This window comes from Petromyzon marinus, chromosome 9 (assembly GCF_048934315.1).
Source record: "Petromyzon marinus isolate PM22_M1 ecotype Great Lakes invasive population chromosome 9, UKy_Petmar_22M1.pri1.0, whole genome shotgun sequence".
Classification (NCBI taxonomy): domain Eukaryota; kingdom Metazoa; phylum Chordata; class Hyperoartia; order Petromyzontiformes; family Petromyzontidae; genus Petromyzon; species Petromyzon marinus.
The window spans coordinates 9,788,448-9,806,280 of NC_133675.1; the positions used below are offsets into that span (position 1 = coordinate 9,788,448).

General features: G+C 45.3%; 2 protein-coding genes across 6 annotated transcripts in view; both read left to right on the forward strand.

The window, feature by feature from the left end:
* The window catches only part of LOC116940564 (rab11 family-interacting protein 1-like), a 41,026-nt gene extending 32,641 nt beyond the window's left edge, over positions 1 to 8,385 (forward strand). For both annotated transcript variants that reach the window (XM_032950533.2, XM_076065889.1), the window contains one exon: positions 679 to 8,385. In XM_032950533.2, the coding sequence (XP_032806424.2) occupies positions 679 to 897 (219 nt within the window). In that variant the 3' untranslated portion in view covers positions 898 to 8,385. The remainder of the gene's footprint in view (positions 1 to 678) is intronic.
* Positions 8,386 to 8,491: 106 nt separating this feature from the next.
* SFXN5 (sideroflexin 5) overlaps positions 8,492 to 17,833 on the forward strand; it is a 151,573-nt gene continuing 142,231 nt past the window's right edge. The window contains exons 1-2 of one of the 4 annotated variants that reach the window (XM_076065890.1): positions 8,492 to 10,657; positions 16,552 to 16,620. In XM_076065890.1, coding sequence (XP_075922005.1) covers positions 10,553 to 10,657; positions 16,552 to 16,620 — 174 coding nt within the window. In that variant the 5' untranslated portion in view covers positions 8,492 to 10,552. Of the gene's footprint in view, positions 10,658 to 12,162; positions 12,677 to 16,551; positions 16,621 to 17,833 lie in introns of those variants that run through there. The other 3 variants (XM_076065891.1, XM_032950529.2, XM_076065892.1) reach the window with 3 other exon arrangements.

The following is a 17,833-nucleotide window of genomic DNA, read 5'->3' on the forward strand; positions in this document are numbered from 1 at the left end:
TACGTGATGCTATACGTTTTCTATGTTTATTTTGTGCGAGAGAGTTTCACCGGACTCTCGGTGCTCCACCGTGTGTCTTGAGAAGGACTCCAGAAGATAACAATAGGCCTTCTCACCCACACTAAGGACATACATTTTATAAGCGTTGCAAAGAGTCTTCATCGCATGGCGTGTGGGAACCTCCAGCCCGCTGGCCCAAGTGTAGTTGCCACCACCTGCACGCTCGATAGCTATGCCACTGCCCCTGAGCAACGCGGCTACTTTCTCATTCAACCTTCTGCTGAAGCTCGGTCTTGCTTTGGTGACCATCCTGACACCGTAAACTGACTACACGTGAGAGAGAACCCAGATTAATCATAGAATGCTGAAACCCAGATTCCAATCCAGGACCTCAGCGGTGCCACCTGTCTTAGTTTTCCCAGAATCGTCCTTCACAGACGTAGCCATCCTGAGAAATTTGTAAGTCTTCACGGGGCGTGACGATTCCTGGTTTTTGTCTGTTCCGTAATACTATGGCATTCAAAACAACACATTTGCACACGACCCCACAGATATATATTTAGTGTGCACCACAGAGGTTGCAACCCTTAGCTCTGACCCCCCCCACTCCACCCCCCCCACAACCGAGCCTCGCCCCGAAGCGCTGCAACTCGTTGCGTCCCCCTCCCGCGCCCCCAGGACGGCGGTGTGGCGGCAAACGCCGCGGTGCTCTCGCGCCTCTCGCACGCCGAGCTGGTGGCGCTGGTGACTCGTCAGCAGGCGGAGCTGGCACGGCGCGACGACACCATCCGCAACCTGCACGAGTACATGGACGGGCTGCTGCTGCGCATCATGGAGGAGACGCCGCACCTGTTGCTCGTGCCATACCAGAGGGCCGCTACGCTCGGGCAGAAGTGATGCCCTCGGCATCACTTCGTGCCCTCGGCTCGGCCCGGACTTGGCCCCGTGTGCCTCTGTTGGTCGCTTGCCGATGCCGGTGGTGGGGCCTTGCCAGCGCCGGTTAGTGGTGTGCGCGGGGCTTAATTTCAGCCGAGCATGTCCGGGTCAGCGACCCAGACAATATTTCCGCTCCCGGTGCACCACATCCAGTGTACCTGTCACTACGGCTGTGGCTACTACTAGTCACGTGCAATGTTCTCGAGTCAACCGGCAAGCCGGGAAATATTTGGAGAGAAATGAAGCCCTGGGCATGCCCGGATGTACTGCGTGGAAAGGCGTGATATGAATATTAAATGACGATGATAATGTTTATGAGGAGTCAGCCATTGGGGTGGGAGGGTGGGGGCGAGGATTTAAAAAAAAAACTGTCAACTGTAAACGGCACTCCGCTATGCTCCCCTACTCCGAGCGCTGTTAGTGACATTCCCCTCAGCTGCTAAAACTCTGGACAGTTGCTGGTGAATTAACTATAATAAGTCTATTTACAGGGAGGTAAAAAAGTAAAATGTTTGTTTGGGTTCTATTAGGCACAATCTGAACAAGTATAGGACGTTGATCAATTAGCTTAGCTCAGATGTGTGCGTGGGCTGAGGCTCATGATTAAGGGCTACAGTTTATTTCCGCCATCCACACTTGCCCTGTGGTACAAGGACAGATTTCATGCGTTTACTTGTGGAGCTAAATAAGACTTCTTTGGGCATGTATTAAACGGCCCGTAATGGGAGTATTCCCTTTGCAAGGCTTTAAAATATTTATGAATCCAACTAGTATTTGCTATTGACCAGCAAGGCTAATTCCATTTCAGGTGGTATTATTATGGGTATGTGTTTGACACCCTCTTATCGAAAGCAGATATACATACTGCATTCTGCGAATTATAAATGTCCCAGAAAGTAGGCGCACCTCAGTCTTGTGCCTGGTGCCAATAAAGTTAAATAAAAAATCAGGTCACACACATGCACACACCTACTGGGTTGCAAAACTGACCACCAACTTTTGCTGTAAAATACAGGGGAAAACAGTGCGCCTTATTATCCAGAGGATACGGTGATGGATTTGGCAAAGGACGATCGAGATTCGTTTAGTGAAGATGTACGTGTATGGCCTGTGTGTTTGGGCGCCACGGTGGCTAGGAGATGTTAACTACCTCTCCTGGTATACAGGAGGTTGTGGGTTCGATCCCGATCCCGACCCTGACGCCCGTATGTTTGGAGTTTGCATATCCTCCCCGTGGTTGCGTGGATTGCTTTTCCGGGTCGTCCAGTTTGCCCTGTACGTTTGATAAGCCACTGCGTTGAGCTATCATTTGTGGCCAAGTCGCTTCTGAAAAAGAGCTATACAGCTCAGTGGGCCATGCCTCGTAAAATAAAATTTAAAAAAAACCGTTTAGTTTAACACGTGACCGCACGGCCAGAGGGTTACGTGTAAGCAAAAGTGTTTAAGAACGATACTGCAAATTTTAATTGACAGTGCGTATGGAATATGTTAACCAGTGTCGAATGTGCTCTTCCAAATAAGGCACGCCGCTATGAAAACAGCCCAAGCTCGTCGAACCATTTTGCAGTGTAATTGCTGCAGGGCTGCTTGTTCATTGTCCCAAAGGATTGGTGCAGTTGATGATTGAAATTATTCAGAAGGTCTAGGTCCAACTGCATGCATGAATACATGTTTATTAGTTACGTTCCATAGATTAATTGCCATTTTTATTGCATTACAGTTATTTGGTTTATCATCAGAAGTATATTATTGTAAATTTGGGTAAATACAAGTCCATGATTATATGCCAATTCAATTCTGTATATACAGTATAGTATATGTTTATACGATAATGTATGCCTCAATATGCTGTGGAAGAAACGACAATAATGTACATTGCAAAAATGGAAATGTCAAATTGAACTTCATAGCTGTAAGTGAAAGCACAAAGCCAATTAAGAATATAGGAAAGTAAAAATTACAATAATAGTGATTGTAAGATTGTATTGTTTATCAAACAGTGTTGTTGAGTATATCCGCATCTGTAGGGGTTGAACGTTGCTGAATTAATGTAGGTACAAACAGAAACTTTGCTTTTTTTAAGTTGTGACAAAACTGAATGTGTAATGCTCACATAAATGTGAGCTTTATTTTAAGCGTGAGCATTTTGTATTTTTTTACACCAGCTTTATTTTGGCGTGTTTACACTCCGCTAAATATTGTTCGCATCTGTATGTGATCTACAACTACTAACTGCCGTGCTTTCCATCGGATTGAGTGTTACATCAGTTTATCGCATCATCAAATATTTAATATACCGCACACCATATTGAACGCCTGCGACCAAATCACCCCGGAATGCACGCAGTGCCGTCAGATTTTGGAAGCTACGCATGGGTTGAGCATGAATGGGTGACCACCACCACCACCACCCAGAGGGTGTCATAGAGCAGTGACAGAGGGCATTGCAGCAACGTCCATTATTGCATTGTACTTGTGTGCTCTCAACGTGTTCACCGCCTTCAACCCACACTGACCGGCGTGGTGAAGTATGGTCAAATAACCTGTGACGGCCCGCACGGTATGCGGAGGCCCTTACCCAGCAATGGATTTGACAAAAGGGCCGTACCGGTACAGCTCGCTGCCTTACTTTGCATCGGTATTATTCCACGATATAAATCAAATCGCATTCAGGTAAATGTGCAACGGGCAAGTGTTATTGACAGAAAGTCAATATCTGCTGGCAGTAACACTGCAAAGAGGATTAGTGCCGGAAACCATGTTTAAAAATGACACGGCGATCTGGTGGCAATGTCCTTTGCAACGCGGCCATTTAGGGGCGCCGCGGTGGCGAGATGCTAACTACCTTGCTGGTATACAGGAGGTCGATCCCAGTCCTGACGCCTGTATATTTGGAGTTTCCATGTTTTCTCCGTGGTCGGATGTTTTTTTTCTCCGGGTCCTCCGGTTTTTCCCTGCACATGATAAGCAACTTTGTTGGGCTATCATTTGTGGCCAGGTCGCTTCTGAAAAAGAGCTATATAGCTCAGTGGGCCTTACCTGGTAAAATTAAAATCACGTAGTTTTTTTCAAACAGAGGTAATTATATTGTATATATATATGGCGTCCTCTGGTCTAACACCGTTTGAGACGAGGCTCAAAAGGAAGCTGTCTCTAGTATGAACCAATCATTTTCAAAGACAATGCATCATATTATCAGACTATGTTTTTTGTTTGCATTCTGACCACAAGTATTGTGGTTAATGCAGACATGATTCCTTGTAAAAGGTTTCAGTTTGCTATTTCAACATCGTAACACCTGTTTTGTTATTCTTGGTTCTTTCGGTAAAGTCACGTAGAAGGGAAACAATAAAATAATAAAAATATAAAACAAAATGATTTTATTGTTTCCCTTCTACGTGACTTCACCGAAAGAACCAAGAATATGAATCCCTGCAGTCACGAAAGCTTTAAATCAAAACCTGTTTTGTTGCCAGCAAAGAGGGGAAACCCCTATTATCATAAAATAGTTTAGTTTTATTTTATGGACAGCTTAACTGGCTTATTGCAAGATGCTTGGTCTACATCGATTTACAGTGCATGAAGCCAATCCTGTAGGAGGACTGGCTTCAAATACCATATTCAGTGTTCCCCGTCATATAAAATGACCCAATTAGTTGACCTGGATGCATGAATGTTTTTTTTATATTCTGCCAGAATCTTAAGGATTTAAAATGTCTATTTGCCTTAAGTGTTTGAACACATGTAAACATGATGTATCGTGGCTGATGTAGATTTTTTTTTGTTTGTTATTAGTGCTGTACGGACTACAATAGACTCAATCAAAAAATGTCGCTGCCCATAAAACGAACTTGTCTGTCTCTACATTTAAAGTGAAAAATCACAGTTGCTGTGCACAAGCGGCCAGCAATAAACAGCACAATAACAGCATATAGAAATGATCAGGTTTTTGTTGCATTTTGTTCCCCCCCCCCCCCCCGAGTGCTACATTTTTTGAGAAGTGGCATGCGAAGCGTTTCTTAATTACATTTGCTGTTCCCTGATGTGTGCAGCAAATTGCGTTTCAAAAAAAGGCTATGTTTTTACAGTATTCTGTTACTGGAGACACCTTATGAAAGCATTCGCTTTCCTGTTCCGAGGTTTCATCTATTGTTGCTTGTTTATTTTCTTTGACAGTTTCTAGGAAAAATACGGGGATAAAAAAAAAATTGGACGGTCCAGACCGAATGAACCACATTAATTACCGCTTACTCTGTTGCTTTTGAATGATAGCATTTAAAATGTACTCCTTGTGAATCGGCTATAGGTTTTCACTTGACTTTGCATTGTGATTTTTTTTAAAAGCACCGTTGTTGATTCCCACAAAGGAATTATTTGTTCAAAGGTTAAAAAGGGACCACCATGCGTTGTTTTGCTCTAAAAAAAAATTTGTTGCAATTACAAAGGCTCCTTCCTTGAAGTTACAGAAAGACGTACGGCAACAACAACATTATACTGCGGCTGAAAGTTGGTTGCCTCATTTAAAATAAAGTACACATTGTTATTGAACCTCTTGTTATTTCACTCTGCCAACATTTTTGTTCTATTATACATCTTCATTTTACAGTTACTTAAATGTCCCCATCAATATAGTATGGAAAATAAAAAAAAACACGTGGAAGGTTTTAACATTTTAATTTTGTTTTAGAAAACTAGGGAAATTATATTTGCAAAAACCAGATGGCTAAAATTTTTTTTTCGAAATTAAATTGTTTTTTAAAGTAATTTGAAAACAATAAAGTAACATTTTGAAATTGCAATGGCCCATATATAACATGTATTAATGTTATTTGATATATATTTTATTTTCATAGAAAATAATCCCATGCACGCACGAGGCTTTTTTTCTTTGGCATGTTTGTTCGCAACATTTACTTACATCCGCACAATCGTGAACGTGGAAATAGCGGCTGGATTTTAGTAACTAAATTGCATGGTGGTCTGCCTTTTAGTTCCATTGCCACTCCGGGGAGCGTAACTCAGTCAGCCTTGCAGATGTATAAATAGTGCATGGTCACACGTGCGTGTACGCGCACAGACCCGTATTTTGTATATATGTATGCGCTTGTGTGTGTTTGCGTGTGGGTGGAGGTGGTATTGCAGTTCGCGCACTGCGCTACGAACCCTGCTACCCGATGTCGATTCCTGTTCACGGCCAACAGTTTGCCCGTCCTGGGCCTCCCCTTGGTCGACTCAGCCTCAGTTGAGTACCTGGTGCGGTGTGTGAACATCGTTATTCGGGAGACAAAGGTGGCCAGACGTGGTGCAGGCCACCCAACGCCCTCGTGTGTCGTGGTCAGGTCCTGGACAGACACAACACGGTACGCAATCTAGTGAGTGGCGCACTAGAACGCCTTTATAACCCGCTTTTATTTATCTTCAAATTGGCAACATTTTTTTTTCCATTGAACTTGTGGTAGTTTTCATTCTATCATCTCTAAATGGCAGAGCCACATCGTTAACTTTAATGATTCACATTTTCCATGCGCCAAATTCACCTTCTTTCTGGACAGTGGGATATATGTGGCTTATTGTGTTGTTACTTTTTTTTTCTTCCAGGGCATCGCTGAGTTTTTAAGTCAATCTGACCATGGTCAAAATGACCCAGTATTGTGACAATTAATTTGAATATGGGAAGCGAGAGGTTACGATTAATTACACCCCTATTATGAACGGAATACGAGGCTGCGCTTTCACTGACAATGCTATTTTTGTCGCTATGGCAACGTGGATTGTTTAGTTGGTATAGCAATGTTCATGCTTTCGTGATGGGTTAGGCTCAAATGATTGCGCGATAACAAATGGTCAGACTTACGTTTCTAATCCATGCCATTGCAAGTAATGTACGCTGATGACACAACTTTGTTCTTTGGGCGCCATTCATTATTAAGTTCCGCTTTTCCAAACGTGGAAGCGCTTGATAGGAATTTCACTGAGGAATAAGGAACACGTGGATTGGAGAACACACGCACGTTTGAGACATTTTGGAAAGGACACGTCCGTTCGACGGAATGAAGGCCACATTGGTCCAGACTAATGACAGAGTTGATTTGAAGCTTTCGTGACTGCAGGAATCGTGACAAGAGTGGCACCCAAACGAGGCGCACCCTCCCCGAGAGGATCTCCCCTGTGGAGATGGAGCAACGGGATCGGCTCACGTGCAGTGACTCGATGGGATTTCCGCTTTGCAAGACTGAGAGAAAGCGACGGTTTGGAGAGACTGTTTTGTTGTATGCCGAACCTCTTTTCGCACCGTACGTAGCCAACCGTGCTAATCAGAGGTGCGGGAAGCTAATCGGAGAGGCATTCATCCCACTGTGGGTAGATTCCCGGCTGCTCTGATACTGGTGATTGATAATTGTTCGTGCAAAACATCAACCCTATTCAAGTACGAAGCAACTCGAAAAAGCAACATCCATGTCTTTTACCTGCCCTGCGGTGTGGATACATTCGGGTGAACGGTACTCAAATGCTTAATAATTCTGCATTATTGGCACACGTGCGGCGGCTGTTCGTGTTCTGCAACACCACAATGGCTTGGCAATTCGTGCAGCACACCATAACAGACTTAAAAAGGCAAATCATATCCAGGACCCAGGACTCTAACAGCACCAATAAGCCAATTCGCGTCCAGTTGCTGGGAAAGGTTTAACGCAAATAATTCGCATTTTATTGATTTCAGTGTGTTGCTCATGGGGTGGATGCAGTGGGGGGTGAACATACTTCACCATACTCATCAGTCTGCATCCAGGAATGGCATGATCATGGCTTATGATGATGATGATGATAGTGGCGAATTTGCAATTGATTTTCACGTTGACGTCTACAGTAAACAATTCTGATCGGAAAATTAAGTCTCAAATGCATATCTATTAAAATCATATACGCAGCTTGTTTGTTCATTGTAATCGAGTGCCTGCGCAGCCGCTTGTGGTTGGTTGCTTATTCCCGGCAGCGTGTGACGAGTGGATCATAAAACCCGTGCTATGTGGACTTTGCAGTGCGTGTGACCTTTTGTTCCGCAATCGATAATGTTCAGTTAATGTTACGTGCGAGCATCCGTCTGAACGTGTGTTCTGCTGTCGTTCTCCGATCGCCGGTTTTTCTTTCGTTTGCCTTAAATTGCTGCAGTACCGGAGACCCGTCGCGATTATGCAGAGGTATCCGACAATAATGTATAGGCAATTGCTGCGCACAGTATACGCCTCTCGTTTCAAGGTTGTGGGCTGGAATGCCAAGCAAACGTTGTCTTTTGGACGTCGTCTCGAGTAAGTGCAGAGCACAGGGCACGGCTAATAGTTGGATGGGTTATGCCAACCTACCAAAGAATGTTGCTGCAGCGTGTACAGCATGGCAGCGTTGTGTGTTGCGAATAAACTAATAAAGAGCATCAAGGAAGAATCTGCCCGATCCGTTTTGCCCTCTTAGTGACATTTGTCATCTGCGTGTGCGGAGGATGTCTGTGTCACTGGTGGCCGCGCATTTCTCGAACAGCATGGCCGTGCGCGCGTGTGTGTTGTGCGTATTCTTTTTTTTCCATTGGTGCTCGCTAACAGCACTTGCCCCAACAGCATGTTAAGGCTATACGGGGGATCTTTGTCTTTGTGATTATTTATGGAACGGTGGTGTAGCAGTTAGGGCGATGCGCTGCGAACCCGGCCACCTGAGTTCGATTCCCGCAAACGGCCAACACCAGTGACGATATTTAATTAGAACTGGTCCGGAGCCTCCCTGACGTCGACTCAGCCACAAATGAGTGCCTGGTGTGGTGTGTAAACATCGTCACTAGGGAGGGGAAGGTGGCCACCCACCCCCGTGAGCTGTGGCGGCCTTCAAAGCTGCTCGCTAACAGCACTTGCCCAAACAGTCTGTTAAGGCTATTCGGGGGATCTTTGTCTTTGTGATTTTGGCAACACTTTGTGGGAGTGCCCAAAAAGGCCCTTGTGGTCTGTTTTCTGGTGCCCTCTTGTGGAAGCGACACGCATCACTTCCCCTCGTTTAATGCGACGTGAAGTGAGGATCCAAGCAGGAATGTTGCATTTCCATGCCAAGGAATGCCAAAGAGTGTCGTGTGGGAGGCCATGAACCCGAACCGCCGCTATTAGATGCTGTTCATGAGGGATGTAGAGCATAGCCCACTTTTCCCCAACTTTTTGACAATTGTGCGAATCGTAGCTATTTCAAATTCGCGATTCTACTTAATAATTATGTTTTACAGAAACTGAAGGGCTCATGCGAACCCACTGCATACAACGTATCATCAACCATGGTCATTCGACTGCTGTATGAAGACCTACTTAAGCCTACAGCCATCTCGCCATCATGCAATACAATAATCCACCTCTAGCACCTGCACATGATCTGGTTTAATCGCTAATACTGGGTACCCTTGGATAAGTTCCATGCCTTGGTTGCCGCTGTGATTTTTCTTTACCATGGCCATTATCCCTTCCAGCGACGTGATCTGCCCACGCCTAATTATCAATGTATATGACGTAAAAAAATGTCTTATTTTTAAACGTGATCCCATGAACATGTCGTGAGCTTTAATAATTCGTATGAATAGATGCATCGCCACATGCCTGTCTCTCCACTGTTGGTACAGCAAATACTAGTTATATAGACTCTACCCTCCTGCACCACCACTTACGTTTGTGCCTCTTCCCGTGTCTTCTCTTTCCCCATATAAAAACTAAACAAACCCTACGTTTCCGCTCGCAGTCCCTTTGTGCGTGGGGGCAGTGAGCCCAATTGTCTCCCCTTCTCTAAATCCAGGGGCACTGAGTTTGTGTTTCGGTCCACGGGATTTATGTGCCCTCTTTCGTGCTTTGTACCGGGCTCTTGTAAAAAAAAAAACTCTTAAGAGTTTATAGACTCTACATTGCTCAATGCAATGAGATAAAAAAAAATCATGTGCTTGGTTATGAAACACGGTGTGCACATTTTATTTTTTCAAATCTGCATGATGCAGTCTTAATTCCCAAAGCGCGTTTGATGTGGTAGGGTGCATGGCCAGATGTGCGCTGCGTTAATTCAATCACAATCATGAAAGTGGTCCGCTGTAGTGGCAATGGGGTTGTTGGAGTAAGAATGTCGTGGCCCACGTTAATGAGCCGTTTAAGATGAGGATGAATGGAAGCTTAAGTGGAAGGCTCTGGTGTTTGTGAGCAGGTGAGAGGCTATTGAGATAATGATGCAATTGCTATTTGCTGTTAAGACTGATCGGGGGAAACGGCCACATCGTATGCCTTCGTCCACGATGGTGATGAAGATGACGTGGCGAATACGTGGCACAAAATGAACAAAACATTGTACGTTATTATTACCGCAATAATCATAACAGGGATACAATTGTTGTTAAATACGAGCGATTTACACACACTTAGAAATATTTTCTAAACTAGGACAGCGCATACTGTGAAATGAACTCAGAATTGATCAGAGCAATGTTTTTCAAGAGTTACACAAATTACTGAACAGTGCATGTTTCTTCTACATTCGAATCTCTTCCTTTCATGAGTGCCTTCTTATGGGCAAATGCCAAAAAAACGAACAGAAAATCAAGCATTCATGAAGGATGGGAGCGGGGGGGGGGGGTAACACCCAGCACTGCCATCTTCTGGCCACCTCGCCGCCTACAACACATGGAAAGACCTTGCGGTGGTCACCCAACCAAGGGCCGGTGAGAAAGGAATTGGCTAAACATTTCAGATTCGGCAAAGTTTAACTTGGAAACAAATCATATACATCGTCCACTTTTTTGTTCAGTCTACAACACGTCGATTCATTAACCCGGGTAATACACCATGGGATGTTGGAATGACCATTGTACCCACAACAGTGCTCGGGAATAGATATCGATATGGTACTGTTTCAATAATCTCATGTCGGAGTGTGTTGGTTTCAAGGCTGGCGGGGCGATTGCAGCCACGCCTCTCACACCTTGAACACTAAAACTACGGTTTAAGGCTTAATGCAGTCATAGCTTTGTTCATCTGTCAATAACTCTCGTAAAGGTGATCCAATATGAGCAAAACTTTAATGTAAAGTTGCGTTTGTGTTAGGGAATTACCCGACAGAAAACAGGATAAATCGATCAAGGTGTTGCCCAAAACGTGGAGATTAAAAAAACAGCGCTAAAAGTACTTGCCTTGATGTTTTATCATGGTCTAAGGACGTATTTTTTTTGCAAATTATTAACAGGTAAGGCCCACTGAGCTATAGAGCTATTTTTCAGAAGCGACCTGGCCATAAATCATCGCTCAACAAAGTGGCTTAGGTGGAAATGTATAGCAGCCAAATACTCTTAACGCATTGCTTTGCCTGTGCGCCTGGCATGCGCGCTATCGTTATTACCGCTAATTAAATGCTTCCTAGGACAAACGCTTGTTATAAAATCCACCATGCATTTTGAGGTGGGAACACTCGGCACTGAATTATTAAGTACCGTAATTATTGATTGCTTCATCCAGCAGTGATTGATGATAAATACAGAGAAGCAGCAGGGGGCAGTTCCAATTCCCCAGTGTGCTTGGAAACAACTCATGGCCACTAATGGCTCGGCAAATATATGTAAGTGTTATGTCGTCTATAGTACAGTTATTATAATTTTTGCTCCCTGCCAAGTATCTTTGAGTCCAAAGACTGAATATTCAAGAGGGTCCTGATTGTAAATGTTTAGCCTCTTCATTTGTTAATTCTTACACTGTAGCTGAGTGCACACATAATACAGTAATATCCCCATCTCTTCGTGGTCCTCCAACCCAACATCTGGCCGGGTTGTAGAGAAGGGTGTAGAGGTAACTATGTTGGTGTGATAAATATGCACGTATCATTTACAGCCCTTTGTCAATCCACTGCTGGCTGAAGGTAGTCACCGTCACCTTGTCCATGTCATTGAGGTTATTGACCATACTTTACCACGCTGGTCAGTGCTGGTTGGTAAAGGGGTGCATCCAGGATTGGTTCAGATAATCACTCCCCACTGATGTCAGCCGTGACCAGGATTCAAACTGATGAGTTCACTTGCCAAGTACATATTGCATGTCACTGCTCCTCCCAAAAAGCTTTCGGCAATGACACGAATTTAAAACAAATTTGTCAAAAACACTGGCCTTAAAATTAAAATACAAAATATCTAATAGACGACGTTATCATAGCACATAAAATGATAATCGATTTTTGGCTTGAAAAAAAATTAAATGTTTCAAAGGCAAACTCGATTCAATGATTCTGTCGGCTTCAATAATTAGGTGACGAGGCGAGAAACCTCACCCTTTCATTCGGGCATTCTCGCAGCCAGCAGTGCACCATCCTGCGGTGGGACCACGTCCAACGTACACAGGAACACACCTTGCTGCAAGTGCCTCGCGTTTGTGAAACGTGTTTACCCACACGCCGTGGTTGGTATCCGTAGAACCGAGGGATGCGGAACTGATGCGCGTAACGTTGGCGCAGCCTGTGTCCCTTGATCCGGCAACGCAATCTGCTTCACAAACAATTAGCGCACACTTTTTGCTAACTAGAGCGTAAACTTACGCGCACGCGCACACACACGCGCGCGCCCACTCTCACTCACTCACTCGAATAGAGTCGGTGGCACAACCTTTGCTACGCGAGGCACGCTGAATTTCTTAAAGCAGCTATGGAGGAGCGTCCAGGATGCCCGCCATTCAAGCTTGGAAAGTCCATGTTTGACCAGGTAACAAAAATAAAGAACAACGTTTTAAAAAATTCAATGGATGTATTTGAAAATATCCTCTACACACTGTTGTTTACAGTCCTGTTGAAGGAACTAAGCCTGTTAAAAGCCAAGTTGCGTAGTTTAGTGCGCGCGCGCGCGCGTGTGTGTGTGTGCGTGTGTGCTGTTGTCATTGCATAACGTGAAAGATAACCGTGGTAGTTTTGTCACAGCCACGTGGGGCATGGAGTTGTTTTAGTGTTTTAACATGCGCCGAGATGGTCAGCCGATGGAACGCTTCCGAGAGAGTAAAAGAGTGGCGTCCACCACGTTCTTCCGCGGGAGACGGAGCGACGGCACCGCCGCAGCTTGGCGCGGGGGGTAGGGGGAAGCGACTTCACATCCATCCAGCAGTGGATTGACCGTGGCTCATCGGGCGCGACATACGGGGGAGTCGGTCCAGCCGCGCGTTGTTCGCTCGCTTTAGCACGGGCGCTTCAAATTCGCCGCTTTGGACGCTTGATCCCGCGCGCTGCAGGATATGCGGCTCCCTTCGCATTCGACAGTACACAACAGACTGCATCCATTATTGATCGGCTCGGCATGGACTCGTGGGGCCGGGAGAGCGAGAGGCAGGGAGGAAGGAAGGAGATGAAGCTTTCCGTCGTGATGGGGGTGGGGTTTTTTTTTTGCTCTTGTCGAAAAGAGACCGCGTCTACTTTGCGTTCTTCACACGCGGCCCACTGCCCCCCACCGCTGACACCCCACCCTGCCCCCCCCCCCCATTCGCTGCATCCGACTATAAAAGAGTTGGATGTTATGTGGCACGGGTTCATATCTCGCGACACATCCCGTCTCGATGTTTTGGTGAGGCCGGCTCATCGGCGGTGCCTCGTCCTGTCGACAATAGGTGTGACCCCAGCACAGCAATCACGGTGTCCTCGCTCTTAGTCAAAGGGTCCTGTTGCATTTTGGGGCGATTGATTTTTGGCCGTGAATGCCATCAAATGTTCACGGATTTTTTTGCTCTGTGTTGGAGGAAACTTGGAGAGAAGTGGTAGTGGGGGGTGGTTACGTGCGGCACTGCCATCAGCTGCGTGACTACAACTCCTGGCAAGCCTTTGGGGTGATCACCCGTCAGATTGCCTCGCTTAGAGACGTCAACTGCTTAGCTTTTGAGATTTGCCGGGGAGCGGTGGGAGGGCGAACGCAACCTGGTTTGGTCATAGGCGGATATTTACGTGGCGTTTTGCCATCGGTACGTATGCTTCGTAGACTTTACGCACCTTGAATCCACTGCGTTGGCGAATTCAGTTGGCGACGATGCCGAAAGGAGCATGCGCAGAGGACGACGCAGAGTTAAAGTGCACGACCAGGACTGGCGTCCGTGAAGTTTAGACACGCGCACTTGCACTCACAAGCACGCCTTTGTCCAAAACAGCATTTGTACCAGTTGCACGCACCGTTGCTAAGTACATTTTTTTGTTGCTGTTGCGTTGACACTCTCCGCGGCTGTGGTGAGCTCACAACAGTGTGAATTTCATTTGCTCGTAGGAAACAAAATCACTGTTACAGTCGTGGCCGGCGTCAGCCGTGATCTGTCCACTGCTGGACGGAGGCCTCCGCCAAGCCGTTGGCCATTTCGCATGGTCTTGCGAAGCGCCTGCACAACGAGCCGATTCGAACGCTCCATCTCCACCGTGGGCGCTCACGCGCGCGTTCCATCCTTGGGCTGCCACTCTGTCGCTAGTCTCGACGACGAGCGGTCATCCTGCCTAGGCCTCACCCGTGCTCATTACACACCTGTCAAGTCCTTATCAGTGCCCTACCTTATTACAGACTAATTCAGACCTTATTGGGCAACCCGTGCCCTTATAAAGCTCAGCGTCCATCCTACAAAGTCCCATCACAAGGGAGAAACACAAGCAAATAGACGATCACCACTACTAGCACTCACCACTAGTACACTCACCACTACATACCTGTCGACCCCTTATTAGTGCCTACCTTACGACAGACCACTCAATACCTTATTGGTCACTCCTTGCTCTTATAAATCTCAACGTCCATCTCCTAAAGCCAGTTTTGAAACTGCTGTACGCCTTATGGACCTGAAAACTACATTTCCCTGTACAAGAATACGGGGTAAACTGTATGGGTTGACAGGTGTGCGTCACTTACAGAGTCCGTATGATGTACAGTATCTCGTTACGTATGGCGTTTGAAAAAAGGCAACAGACTGACATTTTTACGTGTATGTTGCGAGCCATTCCACAGCATACGGGGTAGCCGAGTGGAGTTTGCTAGTTCCACCAGCATACGCGTGTTGTTTTGGCCGGTGATCAGTGATATGTCCGATGGTTAGCGCCTCACCACATTGTAAGTTTGGAGTATGATGTATATACAACTTGTGCACGTTCACTGGTCCATGTGATCCCTCTGTCTATCTGTGAGCAATCCCAAGCGTGCACCATATCTCTCCTTTGTGCACTTTTCAACCTTTTGTTCCACTTTCTTTGTCGGTGACCATATCTCGCTGATCCATATGCCATAGCAGGTAGTTTGCACTGTTCATAATAAAGTTTTTTTTGGGTTAGATTGCTTAAATACAAATGTGTCGATAACCCACCACCACCCGACACAGCCAATTAGTAAGGTTTGTCAAGTGAACAAAACGTGCCAATTAGTTACTACTTCAGCACATCGGTGTGTTGGAGAGTAAACCCACAACATTTACAATTTAAATATTGAGTTTCGCTGGTGATTACAACCAACTTCATCAGGCGATTTGTCAGTATTGTGAAGTCTTCCTGTTTGCGGTCTTCAATAGAGTAAGTTTGCACTAATTGAATAAGTTTTTTATAAGGCGTAATTATTTTCTCAGCTAAGGCTTATTGTTGAGTTTAAAGAAGTGTTCTTCATAAGGGCCCTGTGTCAGGATTGTTTGGCAATTCTGTTTTGGACATGTTTGTGCGTGGAATTAAATTGGCATGCCTGGAGAAAACACACTCATTCCAAGGGGAATAACTGAAATTCCACACAGGCCACAAACATACTTGCTGTACTGCCTTCTGGCACCTTGTAGCCGCTGCAACGGGTAGTCACACGCACGCCACACACTCGGATCTCTGGATGATTTACCAACGCCCACCTACAAATCTTAGGCTGTCAGGTGCATACCACCGCAACACACGCATGGTAGAGGCATCGTATTGAATTGACTATTACATGGTCCAGTATAATAATAATAATAACAACGCAGTGGCAGCCAAGGAACGTGATGGATCCGAGAGGATGTCCACCGAGGAGATGCAGTGAAGTGCAGGTGCTCGGTGGATTAATTATTATTATAATAATTCCATTCATATAGCGTTTTTCATCAAGGGTTTCAAAGTGCTGTACAGGACACTGCAGCAGCGGACACTCAGCATTAAAAAAAAAATATAATCCATTTACTAAATTAACTAAAATCTTCATAAGCAGAAGCGTATAAATATGTTTTAAGACACGTTTTAAAATGTCCACAGATCCTCATATCTCATGGAAGAGTATTCCATAGTCTGGGGGGTTACACGGGGAAAAATCTCAGCCACCCATAGACTGAAACCTCGACCTAGGAATGCAGAGAAGATCTGCATCATACCCAGATCTTAAGGACCTTGAGGGGACAATATGGGTGCAGAGCATCAATGATATCGGCTGGGGCAAGATGGTTCACAATAGGATTATGACATCACATGATGATGAGAGATGGTGACGGCTTGGTGAGGATTTTATCCAGCAGTGGATTGATTATGACTGATGGTCATTCAGCACTGCTCCGTCTCAGTCAATGGTTTTTAATATCACCGTAATTTTTTTGTTATATTATTAATGTACCGTGTTATTATTTTCAGACCACATTCTACGGACGCCTTCGGCACTTCCTCGACATCATTGACCCAAGGACTCTGCTCGTGAGCGAGGTGAGCACTGGAAACGGCTGCTCTGGCATCTGGAATGCCTTACTGGGAGTCCTTGATACCTGAACCTCTGAGAGAATGGAGCTGTGCTTTCCATGGCCATTAATAACCTGTGCGAGTTGTGGATCATTACTTTTACTGTCCATATAGGACATATATACACGATACCTGGCAGAGCCAAATAATGAATTTAGTACGATATATTTTTTTTTTCCGCCAGCCAATCTGGATTTTTGCTGAGTGTGTTTTTTTTTGGGAAAAATTATGACAATTCCAGAATTATACTTCATATATTTAGCAAGGAGTATCTGAGAGGCATTGCAGTGATGAATACATCGTATGTTTGAAAATTAAATGGTTAAAGGCATTTCCACTGAAGTGCAGTTGTATGTAACAATTCACCATGTCAATCCACTGCTGGATTAATGCCTCCCCATGCCACGTTGGTCATGTGGATCCTTTCACCATATTTGACCTTGTTGGCCAATGCTTGTTGTTGAATTTGGGGGTGGGGTGCAGGATTGGTTCACATATCGCGAACCACCGATGTTTTTGCTTGGCCATGTCTCGAACTCATTTCGCCAACTTCACAGCGCAGTGTGCCAACCAACGTGACACCCCCCCCCGCCCGCATCCCTTGCATGAAACAATACTCTTAATGTGCTATTTTTCCAGTGTGAATATGAATGTATTCCTATACCTACATAAAGTAAACCATGTGGTAACCTTAAACAAAACATCTGAAGCTAACGTTTGCCGAACACACAAGTAATATTTCATATCTTTGATTTCTCTCCATAGACCGATACATAATACTTGTGTGGCTGGAAGTCTATCCTTAACGGTTATAGTGTCTGACTTATATAATTTGGCATTGTGGTGCATATAAAAACTGCTGGCGTGCATGATGTGCAGAGAGTTTTTGGCCTGAAGGACACATATAGCATGTGGTGTACTCACATTGGTTATTTAAAAAAATTAAAACACAGCGCACCTTTGTTAAAGATCCCTTCTCTCTGCCGTGTTTTCTAAACGCTTGTAAAACTCAAGTGTCCGGTACAGGGGTGGAGCCAGGATTTTCAGGCCGGGGTGACATTCAACAAATTTTAATTTCAAGAATGATTAGAGAGTCAGGCTGTTGAGCTAGACGCCATCGGTTGGCGACACACTCTGACAATGCAGTTGCACGGAGTCCGCCAGACCGAGTGTCGTACAC